This window comes from Oncorhynchus clarkii, chromosome 5, assembly GCF_045791955.1.
Source record: "Oncorhynchus clarkii lewisi isolate Uvic-CL-2024 chromosome 5, UVic_Ocla_1.0, whole genome shotgun sequence".
NCBI classification, from domain to species: domain Eukaryota; kingdom Metazoa; phylum Chordata; class Actinopteri; order Salmoniformes; family Salmonidae; genus Oncorhynchus; species Oncorhynchus clarkii.
The window spans coordinates 20,346,532-20,372,419 of NC_092151.1; the positions used below are offsets into that span (position 1 = coordinate 20,346,532).

Below are 25,888 nucleotides of genomic sequence, written 5' to 3' on the forward strand. Positions count from 1 at the left end.
ATTTCATGGAACTGCAGCCTGTCGGTAGCCATCTCTTGTCTCTAGTGCTTGACTAGTACCACTAGTTATCACAGCCACAAAGTCAAAATTGGTGCCTGGTGCTCCCACGCGTGTGTACTTCGCTTGAAATATACGTCATTCATCACGTGAACACAGTGACGCGAAGAAAATGTTCATAGAGGACGGTGTTCGAGAGGATCAAAACCGTAATGTATCATGGGTAATTTATTACTGACTGACCTACAAATAATAATGGGTAGTTATTAATGATGCAAGGTTATTTGTAGATCCGTCAGTAGGCAGTGGCCTGCACTGTCAAATAAACCCAATAATAGCACAGGTGGAACAATGGGTTAGTTATAACAAATATTTGATGATAGAGGCCTCTAGGGCCCAAAATGCCGTTTTAGCATGGCCAGCGCCATTGAGGGCTTCCACCATTTTAATGTAGTCAACCACAGATTATCCATTTTATTGGCGAGATACTCAACTGGCCGCTCTATGTTGAAAATAAATGTATCCAAAGATGGAAGGCAGTCGGGAGGAGGCAAGATCAGGTGGGACCATGCTAGCCAATGAGAGGGCAGATATAAAGTATTTTTCCAATGATTTATGTATTATTCTCAAAGTTGGCGGGATTTCACGTATCCTACTTATATCAGAACACTCGTAACAACCTAAGCATTACGAAACTTATATTCGATCAAATAAGCCACACGTAGCAAATAAGCCATTACATTTTTTGTTGACCAATTTCGGCAATCTCTCATTGACCTCCATACAAAAATGCATCACTTGGTGAGCGAAAGAAACGAATCAACGCCACCTGCTGGAGAATATAGATTTTTGTCCCAGTTGTCCCTTGCTTCGCCTCTTCCTCTTTGGCTCCGCACATTAGTGTTCTAATCATTAGCCGTAGGTGCCTCCCCGTTTCGTTACGTTTTCTTCCGTTTATGAAACTTTTAGCAACATAATCTGCGTAATTATTACATCCCATGTAGCGACTGCTCCACTTCAAAACAGAAAAAGCACTAACGTTTTGCCAGAGAAGGATTGCAAGGAGAGTTTGTGTCAGAGTGAGTACTGTTGCTAGCTAGCTACCTAATTTGCTATTTTTTCGAAATCATAATTACAAACGTATAGCTAGCTAGATCGCTGTGTTCAAAGTGACCGTTTGGTGGTGGTAGTTACAAATAATCTCAATTATAGCTACCGGTATTGTAGCTAGCTAACATTTTTTGTAGTAGCCAGGATCATCAACGTTAGATGAATGTGTTCGTTCATCTAGTCAGTTAGCTAGCTAGCCCAGGTTCTTATGCTCCAATCAATGATGCACAGATCTTACAGCGTATTGGCCATGAGTTTTAGCTAGCTAACTAGCTAGGTTATTCACCATGGCGTCAACCATCGGGGTTCAATATAATTATTATTTTTAATATTTCTATTGACCTGAACATTGGGTCCAGTTGATTATAAGAGGAGTCTTTTTTTGCTTTAGTATGTACTTTACACCATAAAAGGTCTGACGACCCTCTACCCTTCCTGGGCTAAAGACCCCCTTGCAGTTTTCCTGCCAACCAAGCAATATATCTAGCCATTTATATCCAGCCACTAGCTTTTGCTTAATCTCAGCAACATGACATATTCGTGAGCATGGATAGGTAGGCAGATACTACATGCATGCTGTAGATTTGCTATCTCAATGTAGTGATTGAGGGGTAACAGCTCAAGTGAAGATTGAACCAGTGACCCAGTGGTTATAGGGAATGTGAACTTCACAGAGAAAGGGGGAAACTCAGAAGTGGGCTAATTGAGTGGTTGTCATGTGCAAAAAGAACAAAGATTTACGTATGGATCACTCCACGGTGGAGGGATACATCCGTGGTGAGGATTTACAGATTGACTCCCGTGTACACCTGTGTCACGGCTGAGACCCCATTGCTGCGACACACGTTCTCTACATCATTTTTGAGGCGCCTCTAGCACCGTAGAGGATTGGAGTGATCCATATAGCTCACATAACCGTGGTCATAACCGTGGTTACATATGTAACCTTATATGTTTCACTGTATTGGATCACTCCAATATATTGGTATACCCGTACCAGATTAGTCGGTGCTAGAGGGAACTGGCCAGCCAGTGGCAACGTCCCATTTTTTATTTTTTATTGTTTTTTTTTAAAAAAATTTACCCCTTTTTCTCCCCTCCCGGTCGCGGCCGGTTACGACAGAGCCTGGGCGCGAACCCAGGACTCTGATGGCACAGCTGGCTAAAGTCCCATTTTAATGGTGGCGGGCCCTCCCTCTAGAGCTAATCCGCAGCCACATTCAGGATGCCAGGCACGTGTGCTGCACGTAGAGACACTAGACTTCCCTGAGCCCAGAGAAGGAGCTCCCATGCCATAAGATGGAGGCGGTGGGACCTCAGGCCACCCTGTGGTGTTGTCTGTTCTCACCAGGACATGTCTTCCCTTCAGATGTGGAAGGAAAAACCACAGAGCCAGCAGTACAGCTCAGAACTCTAGTCGCTCCAAGAGGGTAGCCAACAGCTGCTGGCCGACCTACCCCCCCCCCCCCCCCAGCCGATCTGGGAGGTGTCTGTGCTGACCAGATCCCGGCGGCACATCTCAGCATCTCCACCCCACCTGAGAGAAAGTAGTGACGGCTCCACTTCAACAATCCCCTGAGGCACTGTGAGGTCACCCGCAGTTGGCGTTGGCGCTTCGGGTGCAGCTAGTGGGAGTTGAAACACAGCTGAAGAGGCCGGAGATGGAGCAGGCCCAGGGGAATCAGCAACGTGGCCGGAGATGGAGCAGGCCCAGGGGAATCAGCAACGTGGCCGCTGTCAGCAAGCCCAACAGGTGTTAGCAGGTCAGGGTGGATACCACCCACCCACCCCTGCCGAAAGTGGTCTAGGCAAGATTAGATCGCCTGAACCCTTCTGGTGGACAGGCGTGCTCTCATGAGGACCGAGTCCAGTTCAGCCACCCTTTGAGTGGGCATCAGATGACTCTTCTTGCCGTTTACAGTAATGCCCAGCCCGACGATGTGGGTCAGGAGCATCACTCTCTGACAGGACCTGGGTCCTGGTCGGGTACAAATCAGCCAATCGTCCAGGTAATTGAGGATCAACAATCCTTGGGACGTGAGAGGTGCCAGGACAGCATCTATGCACTTTGTGAAAGTGCAGGGTGCCAAGGTGATGCTGATGGGAAGAACCCTGAATTCGTAAGCCGTCCCTTCGAAAGCAAATCGGAGGTACTGCAAATGAGCTGGGTGAACAGGAACATGGAAGTACGCATCCCTCAGGTCCAGCGTCACATACCACTGGTCCCTGGACATGCCTGCAACAAGTGGGCTGGGGACAGCATGTGGAACCTCAGTACCTTCAAGTACCCATTGAGGTTGCAGAGGTCCATAATCGGTCGAAACCCTCTATCTTGTTGGGACCAGTAGAACCCACCTTTCTGATGTCTCGATCCTGCGGATGGCACCCTTGTCCATGAGTGAGGAGATCTCCAGCTGCAGGGTTTTCTTCGGGGGTCGGCCACCGGAATTGGAGTCGGTACCCCTCGCGTTGTGGGTACCCCACTTTGCCCTTTGATACCGGGAGAAGCGATCGGGGAAGGGTGTGTTATGGGTCCTGCCGGGGCCTGCCTCTCCTCTGGTGCCCCGAGCGCCTGGGTCCCCCAGGCACGTCCCTATGGGACACCATCACACCTGTCACAAAGAGAAGCCATAAACTCAGCCAAACCAACAAGGCCACGAAGGGGCGTCAGGGGTCCAACGCCCTGGAAGAGCTTATTTTGTGTCCTGCTTGGAGGAATAGGAACCCGGTGAGGGATAAATTATCCAGTACCTCTGGGGGAAAAAAACTAACGGGGAAGACCCGTGTGGGGAAACACAGGCTGTTGCTTCATCGCACGCTGTGCCCCTCCCCGCTGTCGTCCCTTAGCAAGAGGCGATGGGGCAGGAGATGGACCCCACTGTCGTTCGGGTGCAGGTGGGTGGCGACGGTCTGCCTTGGACCCGGGGCCTGAGGAGGTAGCATGAACTGGTTGACTGGCAAATGTGCTCTGGAGAGCACCTAGCAGACGGGACAGAGATGGTGCCGGGAGGTAACCACCTGCGCCATGGCCCATCTGTTGGCTTGGGCCATATCCCTTTGGAGCAGGGAGAGCAGGCGAGACATCTCCATCGCTTCCCGGAGGAGCTCCTCTGTGCCCTCCTGCTGTCGGGGCAACAGAGTCTGCAGGTAGCCCTGCAGCAGCATGGCCGTATTGGTAAGGTGAGAGCAGAGGGACCCATATGTGGCTTTCAAGTCTGCATCAAATACTTTTCGGGGATTCCGGCTTCAGTCGCGGTTTCCACCCTATAATCCCTTGGTCCAGGAGGACCATGGCAGGACCATGTTGTCCATAGTCGGGTTCTTCCGGAGGCCGAGTGACTCCACGTCCGCAACATATCTCCATGGTCTAGTCTTTGCTGTGAGTCAGAAGCGCCCCCAGGCAGAGACCCAGCCTTCATGCAAGGCCTCGTGGAACTCAGCAGAGATGGGCACAGATGGAGTCCTCACTGTCCACCAGTTTGATGTCCATCTCTGTGGCTACCTGAGTGAGTAGGCTCCTCATAGCCTCTCGAGCTGCTGGGGGCGATGAAGCCCCGTTGCCAGCTTCTGATGGCGTGGTCGCCCCACTCACGGTGGTGAACAGCGCCAGCATCGTCCCCCAGGAACAGCCTATCACTGGCCAACAGGGAACAGCTGTCGTCGCCATCGACGCTATCAACCTCCTGATGCAAGGCATGCACCTTCCGTTCAAGGTGGTCCTAGCGGTCTGACTCATACCCCCGTCCAGGACTGGCAGCAGAAGGGCCCAGTAGAGAGGCCTGAGGTGGCTTCGGCCATGCTTCCTGGGAGGGGTACTGGGCCCAGTAGAGGGATTAACAGCTCGCTGCGCACCACTCCTGAGGGAGGGAGCTCGTCCCCAGCCTGAGCCCGAGGTTGGCTGACCCACTCGCGCCAGGAGCAGGCGTTCTGAGAACACCACACAAAACAGGGCTCCGGTAGGGCGTTCCACCGCCCTCTCCGTGTGGCTCAAACGCAGGCAGTGCATACCTGAGGTACGCAGATCCCCAGGGTGGAAGACACCATCAGATCTGTCACAAAGGGAAGCCATAAACTCAGCCAAGCCAACAAGGCCACGGCGCAGGGATCCGACACCCTGGGATGGCTTATGTCGTGACCTACTTAGAGGAATAGGAACCCGGCGAGGGATAACTTACCCAGTACCTCTGCAAAAACCGGGGAAGACCCATGTGGGAAAAACAGGCAGACAAAAAAACAGCAACCAGATAATGGATTTGATTTGTATGTTTTTATTTTGTATTTTTACTGCATTTATTACCTTTTAATATCCAAGCCGTAAAAACAGCACTATATCATGGAGTAACTTCGTTAAGGAACTTCAAAGTTAATGTCTCAACGTAGTGGAAGCCCACTAAGATACTCTTACACTCTGCAGGGGAAAGAACAAGAAAAAACCTTGCAGGATAATTAGCAGAGAACCAATTCACAACACACATTGAACAAGCTAGTGGGCAAGTTGTGTAAGGTAAATTACAGTTTGTGGCAACGAGCCACCATACTAATGGATGCACATGGAGTCGTAGTGTAACGCTAACGAAACACAAGTACGACAAACCACGGGTGGAAGATACAGATCAACTGCGCGCATTGAGTGGAGCACTCAAGAGGAGAGGCGGCCATGTGGCCAGCTGCTCCAGGCTGCAATCAGCCAGTGAGTATACTTCCACGCAAGATATTACACTTACCAGTAACTTACCAAGCGAACTAGAGAAAGTTTGTACTTCAAACCATATGGACATCTGCCGAGAAAACGAAAGAGAACGTGTGTCTATATATAGGGGCGGACCCCAGCCGTGACACAGGTGTACACGGAAGTAAATCTGTAAATCCTCACCTCAGATGTATCCCTCCACCACAGAGTGATACCAATATATTGGAGTGATCCAATATAGTGAAACATAACTAGAATAATTATATTTCTATGGTTGTGTGTCAGGTCTGCTCCAGAAAGAAGTAGGTCCAGACCGATCCAGCTAAGGAGTGATACTGAGCAGATACATGGATAGCCAAGTAAGACAAACGTGTGTGTGTGTGTGTGTGTGTGTGTGTGTGTGTGTGTGTGTGTGTGTGTGTGTGTGTGTAATGCGTCTATAATGATGTGTTTGTGTTCGCTCCCAGATGAAGCAACGTGTCTTCACTGGGGTTGTGACCCAGCTCCAGGAGCATTATGGGATGGTGGACCAGGAAGTGCGTTTTCAGAAGAGGTACAAAGGACTAATACCAAGTTCCAGTAGTTATGCCCCAATCTCAAATGGACCCCTTACCCACTATTATGCACATATGTCGATTTGAGAAGCTTGGATAGGTGTAAGCAATATAGCTAAAATATCAGTTTTCATTTACTAAATTATTCAATTCTATGAGGTCATTCAACTGGTGGTAAACACTGTGTGTACTGTGTAAACTCTGTGTGTGTGTGTCAGTGTGGTGAAGGGGAGAGTTCCGGCACTGGGGGAGAGGGTGCTGGTAAAGGCTGTCCTGGATCTGTCTCAATCACACAGCTGGAGCGCCCAGAGAGTACAGACCCTCGCAGAACACACACAGGTAGAGTACAGAGCCTGGCCAAAGACACACAGGTAGAGTTTCTGTAGGTAATGTAGATTACTCTAGAAGGACCAGACAGTGATATTGTAGAATTTCATATTTCACCTGAGTGGTTGATTTGTTGTTATGTTAACCAATAGTGTGTCAGACAAGAGGGTTTAATAGGGATAAGGAAAAGGTATACTCTATCCTCTTCTTCCATCTCTTCTCAGACGGCAAAGTTTCCTCGTCCTCTCCTGCCCTCCATGATGCCTGCACACGCACAGAAACCGGGCATTCTGGGTAGCAAGCCCCAGCCTCTCCTCAAATCTCCCAAGATCCCTCCTCTCATCCCCAGCATCCTTCACACTGTGGCCAAGCGTGAGTGAACCTGTCCCAAATCACACCCTTCTCTCCATATAGTGCATTACTTTTGATCCGCCTAGGTCCATTTTGATTCACCTAGGTCCATTTTGATTCACCTAGGTCCATTTTGATTCACCTAGGTCCATTTTGATTCACCTAGGTCCATTTTGATTCACCTAGGTCTATTTTGATCCATCTAGGTCCATTTTGATCCACCTAGGTCCATTTTGATCCACCTAGGTCCATTTTGATCCACCTAGGTCCTAGGGTCACAGAAAGGCCATATACAGCCACAGAAGACGTGAACTATGTAGGGAATAGTGTTTGTTTATTTTCTTATTTCCTCTCTCACTTTCAGCGGGGTTGCTGCAGACTCCATCATGGGGTGGTCAGTTTGAGGGCTGGGGCAGAGGCATCAGGAAGAGACCTGCTGAGGCAGGGAGACGAGGAGACCGCCGGTGAGTGTGTCTGTGTGTGTTCTGTCTCTTTGTTCACCCCACGGAAAATCAATTGTGTGCAATATTATTTTGTGTGTGTCAGGGAGGACAGCGGAGTGAGGGGTTGTGACCAGAAGAGGAGGAGGTGGAAGGAAGAGGAGGATAAGGGAGCACACCCCAAAAAGACCTCCCCTACCCCAGTTCAGAGTCCCGCCCTCTTCTCTTGCTTCCCCAGGGATTGGTGAGTCCACTTGTCATTTATTTATTTATGCAATCAGTCAGTTAAAGAATCTGTAACTTTGGTAATCGATTAATCTCCAACCCGTTGTCTCCCTGCCGTCTCCCCCAGTGTGTCCTGTGACAGTCTAGAGCTACAGCGTCGCTACCCCCATCTCCCTCTCCCCCCATCCGTCTGCCACCTGTCAATCAGTTGGATTGACAGCTTTCCTCCCTCCCAGCCCCTCCCCTTTCCGCTCCCACAGCCCTGCCTTTACCACATAGGCCCCGTCGAGCCTGACCAACACATACACACTGAGAGAGAGGGCGCAGAGTGCACTGTAAAGGTAAAGCACACCAAACAAACACTCTGACTCTCACCTTCCCATTCACCACCTGTGTGTCTTGTTTGCCCACTGGATTTTATTATATACACTACCCATCAAATGTTATAGAACACCTACTCATTCAAGGGTTTTTCTTTATTTGTACTATTTTCTACATTGTAGAATAATAGTGAAGACATCAAAACTATGAATTAACACACATGGAATCATGTAGTAACCAAAAATATTGTTAAACAATTCAACATATATGAGATCCTTCAAATAGCCACCCTTTGCTTTGATAACAGCTGTGCACACTCTTGGCATTCTCTCAACCAGCTTCACTTGGAATGCTTTTCCAACAGTCTTGAAGGAGTTCCAATATATGCTGAGCACTTGTTGGCTGCTTTTCCTTCATTGACTCTGCGGTCCAACTCATATCCCAAACCATCTCAATTTGGTTGAGGTCGGGGGATTGTGGAGGCCAAGTCATTTGATGCAGCACTCCATCACTCTCCTTCTTGGTAAAATCGCCCTTACACAGCCTGGAGGTGTTGGGTCATTGTCCTGTTGAAAAACAATGATAATGGGACTAAGCCCAAAACCAGTTGGGATGGCGCATCACTGCAGAATACTGTGGTAGCCATCCTAGTTAACTTCTTTGGGGTAGGGGGCAGTATTTTCATGTCCGTATGAAAAACATGCCCAGAGTAAACGGCCTGCTACAAAGCCATAAAAGCTAGAATATGCATATTATTAGTAGATTTGGATAGAAAACACTCTGAAGTTTCTAAAACTGTTTGAATGATGTCTGTGAGTATAACAGGACTCAGAACTTCCAATCAGGAAGTGAGAAATCTGAGGTTGGTCGATTTTCAACTCCGCTCCTATTGAAGATACAGTGGGATATTGGTAATGTTGCACTTCCTAAGGCTTCCACTAGATGTCAACAGTCTTTAGAACCTTGTCTGATGCTTCTACTGTGAAGTGGGGCCGAATGAGAGGGGATTGAGTAAGGTCTACCATGGCCTGAACTTGCGCTGACCATGCGCGTTCATGTGAGAGCGAGCTCTGTTCCATCGCACTTCTGAAGACTTCTCCAGTTGGAACATTATTGAATTATGTTAAAAACATCCTAAAGAGGCTTGTACCCGGTTTCCCGGGTGGCGCAGTGGTCTAGGGCACTGCAACGCAGCGCTAGCTGTGCCACCAAAGACTCTGGGTTTGCACCCAGGCTCTGTCGCAGCCGGCCGTGACCGGGAGGTCCGTGGGGCGACGCACAATTGGCCTAGCGTCGACCGGATTAGGGAGGGTTTGGCCGGTAGGGATATCCTTGTCTCATCGCGCACCAGCGACTCCTGTGGCGGGCCGGGCGCAGTGCACGGTAACCAAGGTCGCCAGATGCACTGTGTTTCCTCCGACACATTGGTGCGGCTGGCTTCCGGGTTGGATGCGCGCTGTGTTAAGAAGCAGTGCGGCTTGGTTGGGTTGTGTTTCGGAGGACGCATGGCTTTCGACCTTCGTCTCTCCCGAGCCTGTACGGGAGTTGTAGTGACGAGACATTGGGTCTCCCAATCACGGCCGGTTGTGATTCGAACCAGGGTGTCTGTAGTGACACCTCTAGCACTGAGATGCAATGCTTAAGAGCGCTGCGCCACTCGGGAACCCCTAAATGGTGTGTGTGTGTGTGTCACACAGGTGCTGCTGTTGTCCATGGCCAGTTCAGAGGAGCTGTACAGACAGTGCTGTGGGCTGCAGGACCGGAAAGAACAGCAGGAGGGTGCTATGCACCCTGCCTCTCTCATCAAGGTGAGGACGGTTACTTTGTGACTGGGTACAGCCCACTATACACCTCAACTTTGGTCAAATCATAATTACATACTAAATACAGTTGAAGTCGGAAGTTTACATACACTTAGGTTGGAGTCATTAAAACTTGTTTTTCAACCACTCCACACATTTCTTGTTAACAAACTATAGTTTTGGCAAGTCAGTTAGGACATCTACTTTGTGCATGAAGTCATTTTTCCAACAATTGTTTACAGACAGATTAATTCACTATCACAATTCCAGTGGGTCAAAGTGTACATACACTAAGTTGACTGTGCCTTTAAACAGCTTGGAAAATTCCAGAAAATGATGTCATGGCTTTAGATGCTTCTGATAGGCTAATTGACATCATTTGAGTCAATTGGAGGTGTACCTGTGGATGTAGTTCAAGGCCTACCTTCAAACTCAGTGCCTCTTTGCTTGACATCATGGCAAAATCAAAAGAAATCAGCCAAGACCTCAGAAAAAAAATGGTAGACCTCCACAATTCTGGTTCATCCTTAGGAGCGATTTCCAAACGCCTGAAGGTACCACGTTCATCTGTACAAACAATAGTACGCAAGTATAAACACCATGGGACCACGCAGCCGTCATACCGCTCAGGAAGGAGACTTGTTCTGTCTCCTAGAGATGAACGTACTTTGGTGCGAGAAGTGCAAATCAATCCCAGAACAACAGCAAAGGTCCTTGTGAAGATGCTGGAGGAAACAGGTACAAAAGTATCTATATCCACAGTAAAACGAGTCCTATATCGACATAACCTGAAACGCCGCAAGGAGGCCTACAAACCTGACTGTTACACCAGCTCTGTCAGGAGGAATGGGCCAAAATTCACCCAACTTATTGTGGGAAGCTTGTGGAAGTCTACCTGAAACGTTTGACCCAAGTTAAACAATTTAAAGGCAATGCTACCAAATACTAATTGAGTGCATGTTAATTTCCGACCCACTGGGAATGTGATGAAAGAAATAAAAGCTGAAATAAATCATTCTCTCTACTATTATTCTGACATTTGACATTCTTAAAATAAAGTGGTGATCCTAAATGACCTAAGCCAGGGAATTTTTACTTGGATTAAATGTCAGGAATGATGAAAAACTGAGTTTAACCTTTAGTTAAGGTGTTTGTAAACTTTTGACTTCAACTGTACATGATCTCTCTCCCCTCTCTGTCAGTTCCTTTTGGGGGAGGTAGGGGGTGAGTTTCGGGCCCTTGGGGGTCCGTGGTGTCTTGAGACAGATGGCGGCGGTCCCAGTCCGCTGAAGGACCCTCGGGCACTGCTGAGGACAGCCCTGCGCTGTGTGAGGGAACAGAGTGGACTGGACCTCAGCGGCTGCTCCCAGTGGTCAGTATACACACTTGCATGTTCATGATCACACAAGCACATCTTTATTCTCACACACTCTTTTGACTCTCACACAGCCAGGTAGTAAACCAGTCAATCAAATGCTTGTTTTGTTTTCCCCTTTTCAACACTGTGTGGCACTCCATTTACAATGGGATGAACAACTCCCTCTCTCAGGTATAAGATGGCTGAGCTGAGCTATGTTTGTGAGGGGAAGCTGGAGACAGTGGTGTTTTTGTTACCTGATGTCTGGCGGATCGTACCTACAGAGGACGACTGGAGCACACTCAGGACTCAGGAGGTGAGTGTGTGTGTGTGTGAGTGTGTGTGTGAGTGTGTGTGTGTGTGGTGAGAGTTCGATACATATCCTCGTTTCAAATATTTTTGATTAAACACACACAAGAATGGTGTATAATTCTTATCTAAACATAAAAGAGCATACAGGAACAACAAGACCCAGAGTTCTGGGTGCAGAACAAATAATACAAAACACGACATACAAAATAAGGACACGTAGAAAGAAAGAGGGAAGATGTGTTATCAAGGTTAGAAGGGGCAAAGGAGGGATTCCTGGCGACAGGGAGCATGAATGACATTGGTCTAAGCTCAAAGTGGACTTTAATTTGCTTCCAGATTCGGACTGTGCTATGTATAATAGGATTGTTACAATAAAGTGACATCTCCAGATTGACAGGCGACAAAATCACAGCGCCAATAGAGAAGGGGTGACACTCCTCACGCTCCATACTAAGCCAGCTGGATGCCGGAAGTACGTCATCCAGCAGAAACGTAACAATGCGGAGGTTAGCGGCCCAGTAATAAAATATACAATTTGGGAGAGACAATCCTCCTTCCATCTTGGATTTACAGAGGTGTTTTTTACCTATCCTGTGTGTTTTATAATCCCAGATGAAAGGATTGATAATTGAGTCCAGTTGTTTATGAAAGGATTTAGGTATGAATACTGGGATGTTCTGATATAGGTAGAGCAGTTGAGGGAGGAAGACCATTTTAATGGCATTAATTCTTCCGAGCAGAGAAATTGGGAGAGTTCTCCAAAATAGTATGTTTTCTTTGAGTTTTTGTATCAGAGAGGGGAAATTCTCTTTAAATAGTAAGGAGTATTGTTTGGTAACTACAATTCCTAGGTAGGTACATTTTTCTGAAGATAACTTAAATGGGAGATGTTCTAGCCAGGAGGTATTTTGCGATCGTATGGGCATTAATTCACTCTTGTTCCAATTTATTCTGTATCCCGAGAAGGTACCAAACAAATTGATCACATCAAGAATAGCTGGGATACTAGCCTGGGGTTCTGTTACATAGAGGAGGATGTCATCTGCGTATAGGGAGATCTTATTTAGAGTATCTTTAGTATTATAGCCGTGTATTGCTGCATGAGATCTAATCGTCTGAGCGAGCGGTTCGATAATTAGGGCGAAGAGCATAGGCGACAGCGCACAACCCTGCCTTGTCCCCCTGTTGAGGTTAAATCGGGTCGTCAATGATTGGTTAGTGAGTATTCTGGCACAGGGGTTCCTATATAAAAGCTGGATCCAATTTATGAACCTATCTCCAATATTAAATTTCTGTAGGACCTTGAATAGATAGGGCCACTCAACTTGGTCAAAGGCCTTTTCGGCGTCAAGAGATATGACGACAAGGTCCACGTTGGGTAACCTCTGAGAATACATAACATTGAAGAGGCGCCTGAGATTGAAGAATGAGTTTCTGTTAGGGATAAAGCCGGTCTGATCCGAATGGACCAATTTGCCAATTAAAGTGCTAAGCCTGTTAGCCAGAGTTTTTGCTAAAATATTTTGGTCTGTATTAAGGAGAGATATTGGTCTGTATGACCCTACCTCTTCTGGATCTTTACCCTTCTTATGTATAACTGTAATGAACGCTTCATCCAAAGTAGAAGGGAGAGCTCCATCCTCATTGGCCTGAACCAACATTTTGTGCAGATAGGGAGAGAGCATGTTGCTGAATGTTTTATAGAATTCACCAGGGTATCCATCTGGGCCCGGGGTCTTGCCACTCTTTAGAGATTTAATTGTTTCTCGAATTTCATCAAGAGATATTTCCTTATTCAGGAAGTTAGAATCTTCCTGGTTCAGGGCAGGAAGATTGCAGTCCTCCAAAAATGTTTGCATAATTAAGGGGTTAGGATTCGCTTTAGATGTATATAGAGTCTCATAAAACTGCCGGAATCTGTCATTGATGTCTTTGGGGGAAGAGAGTAATTCCCCAGATGCAGATTTAACCCTGTGAATCATTCGGTCACTCACATTTTTTCGAAGTTGTCTGGCGAGTAATTTGTGTGGTTTGTCACCAAACTCAAAATATTTTTGCTTGGCATAGAGAAAAGATTTAGCAATTTTAGCTGAGAGAATCTGATTATATTCAAATTTTAAAGAGGTCATTTTTTTATGTTTCTCCATAGATGGGTGGCTAGTATTCTCCCTATCCAGTAAGTGAATTTGTCCCTCCAGTTCTTCCAGTTTTCCTCTGTTTTGCCTACTCCTGGCAGCCTGAAAGGAGATGATACAGCCTCTCAGATAAGCCTTCAGTGTTTCCCACAATAATGCTGAGGAGGTCTCTGTGTTGTCGTTGGTATCAAAGAAAAATGTAATTTGGTCTTTAAGATATTCACAGAATGTTGGTTCTGTGAGGAGCTGAGGATTCAACCTCCAGACCCTCTCGTTTGGTACAATGTCACCCAATCTCAGGGAGAAGGTGAGTGGACTGTGGTCCGAGATTATAATATCATGATACCTCACATTACAGGTATAGGGGAGTAGTCTAGCATCCAACAAAAAGTAGTCAATTCGAGTGTAAACCTTGTGAACATGAGAGTAAAAGGAGTATTCCCTACCCGTAGGGTTAGCGATCCTCCATATATCAAATAAGTTCGAATTTTTTATGTAGGTATTCAAGAATTCGCTTGAATAGGAGGTAGGGGTTCGCCGGGTAGAGGATCTATCCAAATATTGGTCTAGCACACAGTTAAGGTCCCCTCCAATGACCAGGTTAGTATGGGAGATATCTGGAATCAGGGCAAGGACTCTTTTGAAAAAAGAGGGGTTGTCAATGTTTGGCCCATAGATATTTAGTAGAGTTACTGAGGTAGAGTGGATTTATCCTATTGCGATCACATACCGACCCTCTTTATCCGCAATAGTGGTTTTATGTAGAAAGGGAATTCCTTTCCGTACCAGAATCGCTGTGCCTCTCGTTTTGGCAGAGAAGTTAGTGATACACTTGCCCCACCCACCTACACTTAAGTCTGCTATGAGAGTTATTCTTCAGATGGGTTTCTTGCAAAAATATAATATCAGACGAGAGTGCTTTCAAGTGGGCTAGGACCTTGCCCCTCTTAATTGGTTTGTTTAAACCCTTGACATTCCAGGAAGTGAATGTAAGCCCCGCCCTCCTCTCGTTTGTAGTTCCTATGGTGGCCTGCATACCATGTAACTTGATAAAAAGGTAAGAAAGCGCACCAAACCATCACGATCAGCATATGTAGCACCTACACCCGAGCAGTATCCAACCCACCCCTCCCCCCCTGCAAGCACCTTTACTTCCCACCCTGTTCCCCTAATTTCCCCAACACTTACCCCCCCCCATCAACCCACATTTAACAGGCATGTACAAACAGGAGGAAAAAAAAGGAAAAATAAAAATAATAAACACATTGTCTGGCCGATGCCAAAAAAGCACGGCGCGACCTCGAACAAGAGGTAAAACAAAAATAAAATCCCAACTATACGTTCACCTCTCACTATCCTAGAACTTCTACTAACATATGAACTGAGGAGGCTCCCGCGAGTTAAGTGTTCAGTTAGCATCTAATAAACCTAAACAGAATAAGTTGCAACTTAAACATATTGCGCATTTAAGCGTCATCCTGGGTCAATCCCAGAGATAAGCAAGATATAGCCTCAAGATTATATTGCTAAGCACTGCCGGTCAAAAAATAAACCATCCGCAACCGACATAGTCAGCCGTACCTTTACATACTGTGGGTCAGGAGATCGGAACAAGGATTTGTTAAATTAAACGTTCCCCCCATAAACAAAATATGTACACACACATACATGCATATACATGTATGTATACATACCCACACAAAAAATCATATATAAAAATATATATTTAAAGAATATGTATATACATACATATGCACACATACACATACAAACATTCATACCCCAGAATAACAATCTACACTGATTTAAAATATACACATACATAATACTAAAATGCTAAGAGAAAATAGTAATAAAGTACAAATAGTAATTATATGTACGCACACCTACACAGACATAAGCACTACAGAGGGCTGGTGGGAGAGAGGCCCACGGCCAGACAAAGGCACAACAGCACAAAACATCAACCTGCTAACCAGGTGTCTGCCCCCTCCCAACCATCACCCCCAGTCCCCTGCAAGCAATAAATAAATGGTATGGTAGTAAGAATAATGTAAGGATTGTAAAATAAATAACGAAACAAAACAAAGTGGGGGAATATAAGTATATCCGTCCGAAGGTGCCAGTGATCAAATCTGGAAGTAAAGAATATGCATCGCTGAGCACAGCCGGGATGAAAGTGAATGTAACGTTAATTGAGAGCTCTGACCGCCATCCATTGGTCTGCTCCGCGTCTTACATGTTCGGTAGCCCTTGTTGAGCCCGTTTAAAACGTTTTCACCCAATATGGTATAGTATGGATTCGAGTCCATGAGCAGACCCTAAGACGCAATAACAAGGCACTCTAACCTGTACGGATGATTGGTGTATATCCCCGGATAAACTTCTCTGCGTCCAAAACCGAGGAGAGCCAAATCTTCTCACCGGAAGGCGGGGTAATTCTTAGTCTTGCAGGGAAGAGTAAGGCTGGGCGAAGATGGAGTTTGTAGAGTTTGGTCATGACATCTCTGTAGTCGGCGCGATGCTTTGCCACATCGGGCGCATAATCCTCATAGACACGGAATGGATGCCCTTTATGTGACAGGTTACCCCTCATTCGAGCTTCACGCAGGATAAGATCCTTGGTCTTGAAACTGTGACAACAGATGATTACTGGGCGAGGACGTTTGCCCGGTCCAGGCACTGGGACAAGGGAGCGATGTGCGCGGTCCAGCTGGGGATCCGAATCCAAAACATCCGATCCCATTGCATCCTTCAATAGCTTGGCGAAGAAGTCGGTGGGGCGAGAGCCCGCCTCTACCCCCTCTGCCAGACCAACAACGCGAAGGTTATTACGTCTGGATCGGCCCTCCAGGTCCACCACTTTCACAGAAAGCCTCTGCACAGCATCCTGCAATGACGTGCATAGCTTCTCTAACTCGTCGATCCTACCAGCGTTGAATTCAGAAGCTTTCTCAAGGTCCACAATACTCTGGCCATGCGAAGCGACCGTTCGAATGATGCTCTTGATTTTGGTGTCCAGTTCAGCAATAGTGGCCTTAAGATCCTCAGCTATAGCAACACGTAGCTCCCCCAAAGCCCGGGTAAGTTCTGTAAGTGTCACGTTGTTGCATGTGCCTCCCGCCATGTCTGTCTCGTTGTTTAGTGGGGAGTAGGCCTCCGCTGTGGATTTATTGTCCTTTGGTCGCTTATTACTCGGCATTTTCATATAAAAAGTTTCAATCTTGTATTAGAAAGAAACGTTTGTTGTAAAAAGTGCCATAAAGTAGGTTAAATTAGATTATTTCGCAAAAAAGTTGCAGGAGCCTCTCACGCACAGCCGTTCACTCCAACATGCTAGCTCCGCCCCTCGATACATATCCTGTAGTAGTCACATCTTTACCTGGCTACCCATCCACATCACTCTGGCTAAACGCCACGCCCAGATCAAATCTACGAATAGTCTGGATTTGATCTCCTTCCCGATGACTTCTCGATGTGCGAACAGATTCAGACCGTTCTGATTGGTCCCAGAAACGGATGGGTTGGGACAGAGCTTGAACACACGTGGGTAAAGCAGCGTTTCGGAAATAGTAATTGGCTTTGATACTCTGATTGGTTAGAGACGATCCAGTCTCCGAGGACTTGTTATGTACAGCGGCTTTCACTTTGACGTCACTGCAAACGACTTCTAGGATGGCAGTCTCAGACTGAATGTATGTAGCGATCGATAGAGCAGCGGAATTACATTCAATATGAGTCATCAGGCAAGTCACAATTCACAGCCATTCTAAAGCTGCCTTGTGCGTGTTTGTCTCTTTGTCTATCAGGAGGAAGGGGCCCCTCTCCCTGCCGCTCCATGCCTGGTTGCAAGGCCTCGTCCTGGGCTAGCCCTCTGCCCCGTCCCACTCTCCTCTCTCCTGGAGCCCCACACCTCCACAACCAAGGAGGCCTTTGAGGTAAAGTACTCCCATAGACCACACTGAGATATACTGTACTACTCCGCTTTGGAGTAGGTTAGTTGTCATGATACAACATAAATGATTATACGGACCTCTCTCTCTCTAGGTGGGCTTGCTGGCAGAGTTGTTTTGTGAGATGCTTCAGAGGGACTTTGGTCTACTGCTCTACCGCTGTCTCTGCTCTCTAACGCCTACACACACACCCACGGTACACACACACAAATGAACATGTTACCTGTTTTCTTCACTACACCTGATTTAGTCCTGCTTACATTCTCCAATCTCTTTTTCAGGAGGATAACCAGATAAAGAACGACAAAAAGCAGAGAATACGGGATGAGAGGAGTAAAAGATTTCAGGAAAGAGGAGAGAGTGGAGGGACAGCAGCGGAGGAGACTGATGACGATGGAGAAGAGATGGATGAGAAAGAGGGAGAGGGAGAAAGAGGTATGAAGATCTGAAAAGACTGGGTTGGGGGACGTTAAATGCCAGAAGCTGTGTGTGTACTAAAATTGCTTTCTTTTCTCCTTATTTTTTTCCCCAGAGATGTTGGGAGAGGAGGGAATTACTAGTGAGAATTCAGACTGCCTCTTAAAGCACAATGTAAGGCCCACATACACTGTAAATACTAGGGCCCCCTAAAAGTTACTATACTTCATAGAGTCACTGTGGGAAGTAGGGGTGCTGCAGCACCCTCTAAATAATTTTGCCAAAAATGTTACTCCTGTCTGAACAGACATAAATAAAATCATTCAAAATACTACACCAGAGAACATCATTTAGCCACAGAAGATCAATAGCTTCTAAAAAATAGCTGTGGATTAAGTTTGATCACAAGCACATACACTGAGTATACCAAACATTAGGAACACCTTCCTAATATTGAGTTGCACCCCCCCCTCAGAAAATTATTGTTGACTCCAATGCTTCCCAGTTGTGGCAAGTTGGCTGGGTGTCCTTTGGGTGGTGGAGAATTCTTGATACACACGGGTGCACCTGGCACCATACCCTGTTCAAAGGCACATCTTGCCCATTGAACCTCTGAATGGCACACATACACAATCCATGTCTCAATTGTCTCAATGCTTAAAAATCCTTCTTTAACCTGTCTCCCCTTCATCTTCACTGATTGAAGTGGATTTAATAAGGCATCAATAAGGGATCATAGCTTTCACCTGGATTGATCTGGTCAGTATCATGGAAGAGCAGGTGTTCTAAATGTTTTGTGCATTCTGTGTGAAGTCGGTAAGGCTGCAATGTGGGCAGCACATGAGCCAAATATAGAATCACTTGTTCCTTTATGGCCATAGACATATCAACCATAGAAGGGTTTGGAACCTCTAACCCTGGCAATTTGACTGTTAAACTCATGGGTACATTAGTAATGGCTGCCTGTACTGACGTGAATGGGAACTGCCATCTATAGATTGTATTTGACTGTTAAACTCAGGGGTACATTAGTAATCTCTGCCTGTACTGACGTGAATGGGAACTGCCATCTATGGATTGTATTAGTAAACTTGGTTGCAGCGGTCAGTTTGTCTTTCGCATATTTAAAAAGACAATCACGGGACAAACGTACAGTTTGGAATGCAAATCCCTAATCTGTCTGTAGAACCTCAAACAATATTTCTCAACTCCCAATTATGAGCAAACAACACTGTTTTTCAAAGTAGCTTATCCCCGGTGAGTAGCATAGGCTTCATCTTCAGTGCCACTGGAAAGGTTATTTAATAGCCCTTTAGCCTATAAAAATATATATACAATGCCTTCAGAAAGTATTCAGACACCTTGATTTTTTCCAAATGTTGTTAGGTTACAGCCCCCCCCCCCCCCCCCCAACACACATTACCCCATAATGACAAAGCAAAAACTGGTTTTTGGAAATGTTTAAAAAAACAAATGTAATAAATTAGCATACATCACATTTACATAAGTATTCAGACTCTTTACTCAGTGCTTTGGCAGCAATTACAGCCTTGAGTCTTGGGTATGACACTACATGCTTGGCACACCAGTATTTGGGGAGTTTCTCCCGTTCTTCTCTGCAGATTCTCTCAATTCCTGTCAGGTTGGATGGGGAGTGTTGCTGCACAGCAATTTTCAGGTCTCCAGCTGTTCGATGGGGTTCAAGTCCGGGCTCTTCCTGGCCCCTCAACGACATTCAGAGACTTGTCCCAATGTCACTCCTGCCTTGTCTTGGCTGTGTGCTTCGGTTCGTTGTCCTGTTGAAGGTGAACCTTCGCCCCAGTCTTAGGTCCGGAGCGCTCTGGACCAGGTTTTCATCAAGGATCTCTCTGTACTTTGCTCCGTTCATCTTTCCCTTGATCCTGACTAATCTCCTAGTCCTTACTGCTGAAAAACATTCCCACAGCATGATGCTGCCAAAACCATGCTTCACCGTAGGGATGGTGCCAGGTTTCCTCCAGACGTGACAATTGTCATTCAGGCCAAAGAGTTCAATCTTGGTTTCATCAGACCAGAGAATCTTGTTTCTCATGGTCTGAGAGTCTTTGAGTGCCTTTTGGCAAACTCCAAGCGGACTGTCATGTGCCTTTTACTGAAGAGTGGCTTCCGTCTGGCCACTGTACCATAAAGGCCTGAATGGTAGACTGCTGCAGAGATGATTGTCCTTCTGGAAGACTCCCATCTCAACAGAGGAACTCTAGAGCTTTGTCAGTTTGGGTGGACAGCTCTAGGAAGAGTTGGTGGTTTCAAACTTCTTCCATTTAAGAATGATGGAGACCACTGTGTTCTTGGGGACCTTCAATGCTGCAGAAATATTTTGGTACCCTTCCCCAGATCTGTGCCTCGACACAATCCTGTCTCGGAGCTCTACGGACAATTCCTTTGACCTCATGGCTTGGTTTTTGCTCTGACATGCACTGTCAACTGTGGGACCTTTATATAGACAGGTGTGTGCCTTTCCAAATCATGTCCAATCAATTGAATTTACAACAGGTGGACTCCAATCAAGTTGTAGAAACATCTCAAGGATGATCAGTGGAAACAGGATGGACCTGAGCTCAATTTTGAGTCTCATAGCAAAGGGTCTGAATACTTATGTAAATAAGGTAGTTCTGTTTTTATTTTTTATGGATTTTCTCAAATTGATTACCTGTTTTCGCTTTGTTATTATGGGGTATTGTGTGTAGATTACTGAGGACATTGTTGTATTGAATCCATTTTAGAATAAGGCTGTAACTTAACAAAATGTGGAAAAAGTCAAGGGGTCTGAAAACTTTCCAAAGGCACTGTATCCTAATATTGTACAATCTGTGTCTCTTCATTGGCCAGGGCTATTATTTGCATTCAAGACCGGGTTTTTTGATTTCAGTTTGTCAGTGTCTTCTGTCATGTAAATGATGTAGAATTGCAGGAAATGCGTTTATAAAAGGCCTCAAAGTCTGGACCCTGCTAAAAAAATCTGTGTGGAAATTCCAAAAATGCCTCTGCTCATCTGTATGCCACTACGCAGATGTGATTATAGATGCATGCAATGCTTTATTAAAAAGGGGTACCTCTCCCCCCTAACATCTTCCCGTGGCTATGCTTCATGGTTTCCCCTCTCTCTCCCCTTACTAACTACCTCTCTCTTTCTCCCTCTCTCTAGGTGCTGTCTCGTAGGGTGTTGTTGGCCTGTGTGTTCTTTGACAAACGGCTCACTGGCGGCCTCAGACAAGCAGACCTTCACAACATCTTACTGTCACTAGGGCTGTGGCTCACACCCACCCAAGTCCAGGTGTTGTTGAATAAGGTGTGTGTGGAGGGGCAATGTCCATACAGGATGCTAGCCTCTCGCTGGGAGGAGACAGAACACACAGAACCTGATATCAGCATGGAAGGTTAGACACACACTCACGTTCAGTATTTTTCTAATTGTTATCAGTGTGTCCCCAATGAGTGATAGGGCAGGGGTGAGTACCGAAACACGCACACACTCTCTTTGTCTTCAGGTAACCGTGGGTTGTTTCGTGGAGCTACAAAGAAGGAGAAGGCTTGTGGCCGGAAGTCTGGGGGATCCAGGGGGCCAGCTGCAGCTGTGGGGGCTGAGGTGGTCTCCTACAAGGGCAGTGTGGTAAACATCCCCAGCCTGCTACAGGCCCTGGAAGCAGCAGACAGAACACGGAAAGCCCTGGAGCTACGCATCGCTACCCTACAGGACGCACTGGGTACTACACACGTCTCCTTTTTTTCTCTCTCACACACTTACACACATTTTGTTAGACTCTTATTATATATCTTGTTAATTTCATAGATTTCTATTGGCTAACCATTTTTTTTTATGCCTCTTCCCCTTCTCTGCTCCTCTTTCTTCACTCTCCCTCTCTTATTCTTTCTCAGTGGATGCTGCGGCTGTCACTCAGGGCCAGGAGGAGGGTCTTAGCAGCAGGCTGGAGAAGGTGGAACTTCGAAGCTCATCCTATGAGAAGAAGCTGAAGGAGGATGCTGGTCACATGTTCGCCCTCATCCACAAAATGCAGGAAATGGTCGACGAGGTGAGACGTTATAGGTTAACGGTTAGATAAACAGTAAAATGTTGATCATGTGTGAATGCACTGATTGGTCTGCCTCAATATCCTCAATATGGATTTGTTTCCCTCAGACGACAAGCCTGACTCAATCAAAAACAGCAAATGAAGAACACTGATTGGTCGGAGCAGAACAGAGAAGTGAAGATAAACTTGAACGATTACATTATTACATACACACACGCACCAGCCGGCTTGACGGGGATGAGTGAGTGACTACACACATATACAGTCATGATGGAAAGTATTGGCACACTTGATAAAGATGAGGAAAAAAGACTGTATAAAAAAAATGATACAATTACTGAGCTATAATGTATGCTCCCAAATTTTTTTAAATTATATGATTTTATACTAATACAACTGCTCAAAGAAAGAGATTTTGTTTTTCTCAATAGATGGGGTCGAAATTATTGGCACCCCTCTTTTCAATACTCCGGCACCTTTGTGAGGATAACGGCATAGCCTTTTTCTCTAATGTTTTATGAGATTGGAGAACACATTGGGAAGGATGTTAGACCATTCCTCCATACAGAATCTTTCCAGATTATTGATATTGTTCGTCTGCGCTCATGGGACTGCCCTCTTCAATTCAAACCACAGGTTCAATTGGATTCAAATTCGGAGACAGAGCTGGCTATTGCAAAATTTAGATTTTTGTGGTCAATTAACCATTTCTTTGTAGATTTTGATGTGTGCTTGGGGTTATTGTCTTGCTGGAAGATCCACTTGCAGCTAAGTTTCAGCCTCCTGGCAGAGGCAACCAGGTTTTTGGCTAAAATGTCCTGGTACTGGGTAAATTCCATCATGCCGTTGACCTTAACAAGGGCCCCAGGACCAGTGGAAACCAAATAGCCCCATAACACATTTTACAGTAGGTACGGGGTTATTTTCTGCATATGCAGATGCCAGACCCACCACTGGCATTTACATTTGTTGGATATCATATTTCTCCAATGCCAAATCAGTGTCTTGTTTGCAATGAGAGAGCATCGCGGACCATAGCACTGTTATAGATCACTTTATATAATCACATCAGTTTTTATTTATCTTCAAAAATAGATAGGAAGAAATACAAAGCCCTTTTGAAATGAATTATTCCTACTCTAATATGCCTACTTTCAGCACCATGAGCTGTCCATTTCCAATTGATTGTGCCGCGGCTGCTGCTTCAAGTTTCAGCACCACAATGTAAATGACTGAAATCTGGCTTATTGTGAGGTCAATAACTGATAAATACATCATTGGCAAGAAAAATATTGTTTTTAATCAAATCTATTATAGTAGTAACAAGCTATCAAAGTTGACCTCCATCTTTGCCCACTCCTCAAACTGAACAGAATATAGGCTATAGGCTAGTCTGTGCGCAAGAGTGCATTTTCTGGACTAGGTCTAATAAATAAATACAAATCTGAATAAGCCATTGACTCCTCCTGAACTGCTACGGTAGTCCTGAACTGCTACGTTTTGGATGAGCAGAGCAGGCCGGGGTTGGAATATCCATTGGTTAGGCAGCACACAATAATGTTTTGGATGAGCAGAGCAGGCCGGGGTTGGAATATCCATTGGTTAGGCAGCAGACAATAACGTTTTGGATGAGCAGAGCAGAGCAGGCCGGGGTTGGAATATCCATTGGTTAGGCAGCACACAAGAACGTTTTGGATGAGCAGAGCAGAGCAGGCCGGGGTTGGAATATCCATTGGTTGGGCAGCACACAATAACGTTTTGGATGAGCAAGAGCAGAGCAGGCCGGGGTTGGAATATCCATTGGTTAGGCAGCACACAAGAACGTTTTGGATGAGCAAGAGCAGAGCAGGCTGGGGTTGGAATATCCATTGGTTAGGCAGCACACAAGAACGTTTTGGATGAGCAAGAGCAGAGCAGGCCGGGGTTGGAATATCCATTGCAGTGTGTAATACAACCCAGTTTTATTTGCACCATCCCAGCAGCCATCTTAGAAATATAACTTTGCTCTATGCTTCTCCGAGCAGGCACTTTGTATTCTATAGGCCATGGATCATTTGATTGAACCACACTAAATAGCCTGCAAGCATACTTGATATTCCGCGCCCAGCAGAGAATCAGAGTTGAGGGGCAGCATAGGGCACACGGAAAATATTGACATTTCATCAATTACATGACTCTCCCCTGGACTAGAAAAAAAATACAATAAAAAAAAAAATATATATATATATATATACACTACCGTTCAAGAGTTTGGGGTCACTTTGAAATTTCCTTGTTTTTGAAAGAAAAGCAAACATTTTTTCCAATAAAATAGATCAGAAATACAGTGTAGACATTGTTAGTGTTGTAAATTACATTAATGACATTGTAAATTACATTCTAAGTGACCCCAAACTTTTGACCGGTAGTGTATATGCAAAACCCTCCTCCAGGTAACCAAAATGTTTATCCATCCTCTACTGTAAAATATGGTGGTGAATCTTTGATAAGCTCAACATGTCAAGGATCTGATTCTGTATTGGGGAATCGTCTAAGATCCCTCCCAATGTGTTCTCTAATCTAATAAAACATTTTGGAAAATATGTCTTTTATTTCATGATGTCAATGTTACTGCAAACATTCTTCATTCAACAACTCTTCTTCCATCTATCGTTGTGATTTGGCAGGAATAAACACGTTTGAATTTAAAAATTCAGTGTAAAAAAAGAGTTGAGTTATTTGGCATTTGTTTGTGTGATTTGACAAGAAAAAGATAAGTTAGAATTCTGGCCTTACAGACTGGACTCACTTTTCACAGTGAGTGAATGCAGCTAGGGGGAGCTAGAGCGTAGGCTACATAAATGATATGCCCGAGAAGCCAGTGTTTGGAGCATATGTTGGCACGGGTGTTGTTAGCCAATAACACCGGCTTCGAGTGCATTATCACTTTTATACAACGGGTTACCAATATATTCAAATAATGATTGACATAGTTTAATTTATTTATTCATAATATTTCATCCTTCCACAAGATGTAGTCCCGACAAAAATCTAGGGTTTGCTACCCAAGCCAGCAGGTTCTTCGTTCTATTGGTTCGGTTGCCGGAGACGTGACTGTCGTTTAGTCTTTTTGTTCTGTATCTATGGACGTGACCCAGTAGTTCGTTCTAAATGTTACATTGCCATACTCGCTGAACGTTCTTTACCCTTGCTTGCTAGCTAGCCAAGTACGGCTAACTTGCAGTCACATCAAACAGTGCAGACAGAATAACAACAGTAACGTTAGCTGCATTTGTTTAAGCTGTTTTCCTGTGACATTTATTTGGACACCTCCATAACAATGAGCTATAGACGATTTCGCCTCGCAATGTGCTCTCTCGGTAAGACACAGTTGTTCATCAACACAGCTAACACATTAACTTCAAGCAGAAGCTGGAAAGACCGCAAACAAGCTGCACTTCGTTTCGTTTTACCTTTTTTCAATTGACATTTCTTTGGGGGGGGGGACTACGTTTTATATTTCGCTTGATCTGGCCCGTTTTTGTTTTGGGGCTGCCCCTGTCTTGTGAGTCGTGACCATAGACTTACATATTAAGGTCGTGGCTGCTCTCAGGAACAGGAAATCAGGGCCACGTGAAGGAAGTGAATGCATGGAGACGCATTGGAGGGGAACTGTTTAGATTATCCTGTACTTCTGCATAGTTTTTAGCCTTAGATCTGAAAGTCAAATGTGGTCCCAGAAAATTGCATAGTATGTCACATATATGCAGATATGTGCACCACGTCATTGCTCTCACTTTGCTGTTTGTGTATCTTAGCTGTCACTCAAATGGTGACGGGCTGAAGGT

The 25,888-nt window shown here is 45.6% G+C and overlaps 1 protein-coding gene across 2 annotated transcripts; it reads left to right on the forward strand.

The window, feature by feature from the left end:
* Positions 1-864: 864 nt before the first annotated feature.
* On the forward strand, positions 865-22,358 carry LOC139408497 (cell cycle and apoptosis regulator protein 2-like). 2 transcript variants are annotated; one of them, XM_071152466.1, is made up of 19 exons: positions 865-1,076; positions 6,083-6,156; positions 6,265-6,350; positions 6,570-6,690; positions 6,903-7,050; positions 7,394-7,493; positions 7,576-7,713; positions 7,822-8,035; positions 9,713-9,823; positions 11,020-11,189; positions 11,367-11,490; positions 17,431-17,559; positions 17,669-17,770; positions 17,856-18,009; positions 18,107-18,165; positions 21,176-21,407; positions 21,519-21,734; positions 21,907-22,061; positions 22,169-22,358. In XM_071152466.1, the coding sequence occupies exons 2-19, from the start codon at positions 6,145-6,147 to the stop codon at positions 22,211-22,213; spliced, it is 2,316 nt and encodes a 771-aa protein (XP_071008567.1). In that variant the 5' UTR covers positions 865-1,076; positions 6,083-6,144; the 3' UTR covers positions 22,214-22,358. The 2 variants fall into 2 exon arrangements, with proteins under 2 accessions (XP_071008567.1, XP_071008568.1); XM_071152467.1 differs by lacking the exon at positions 865-1,076 and adding an exon at positions 5,779-5,797.
* The last annotated feature ends 3,530 nt before the right edge of the window (positions 22,359-25,888 follow it).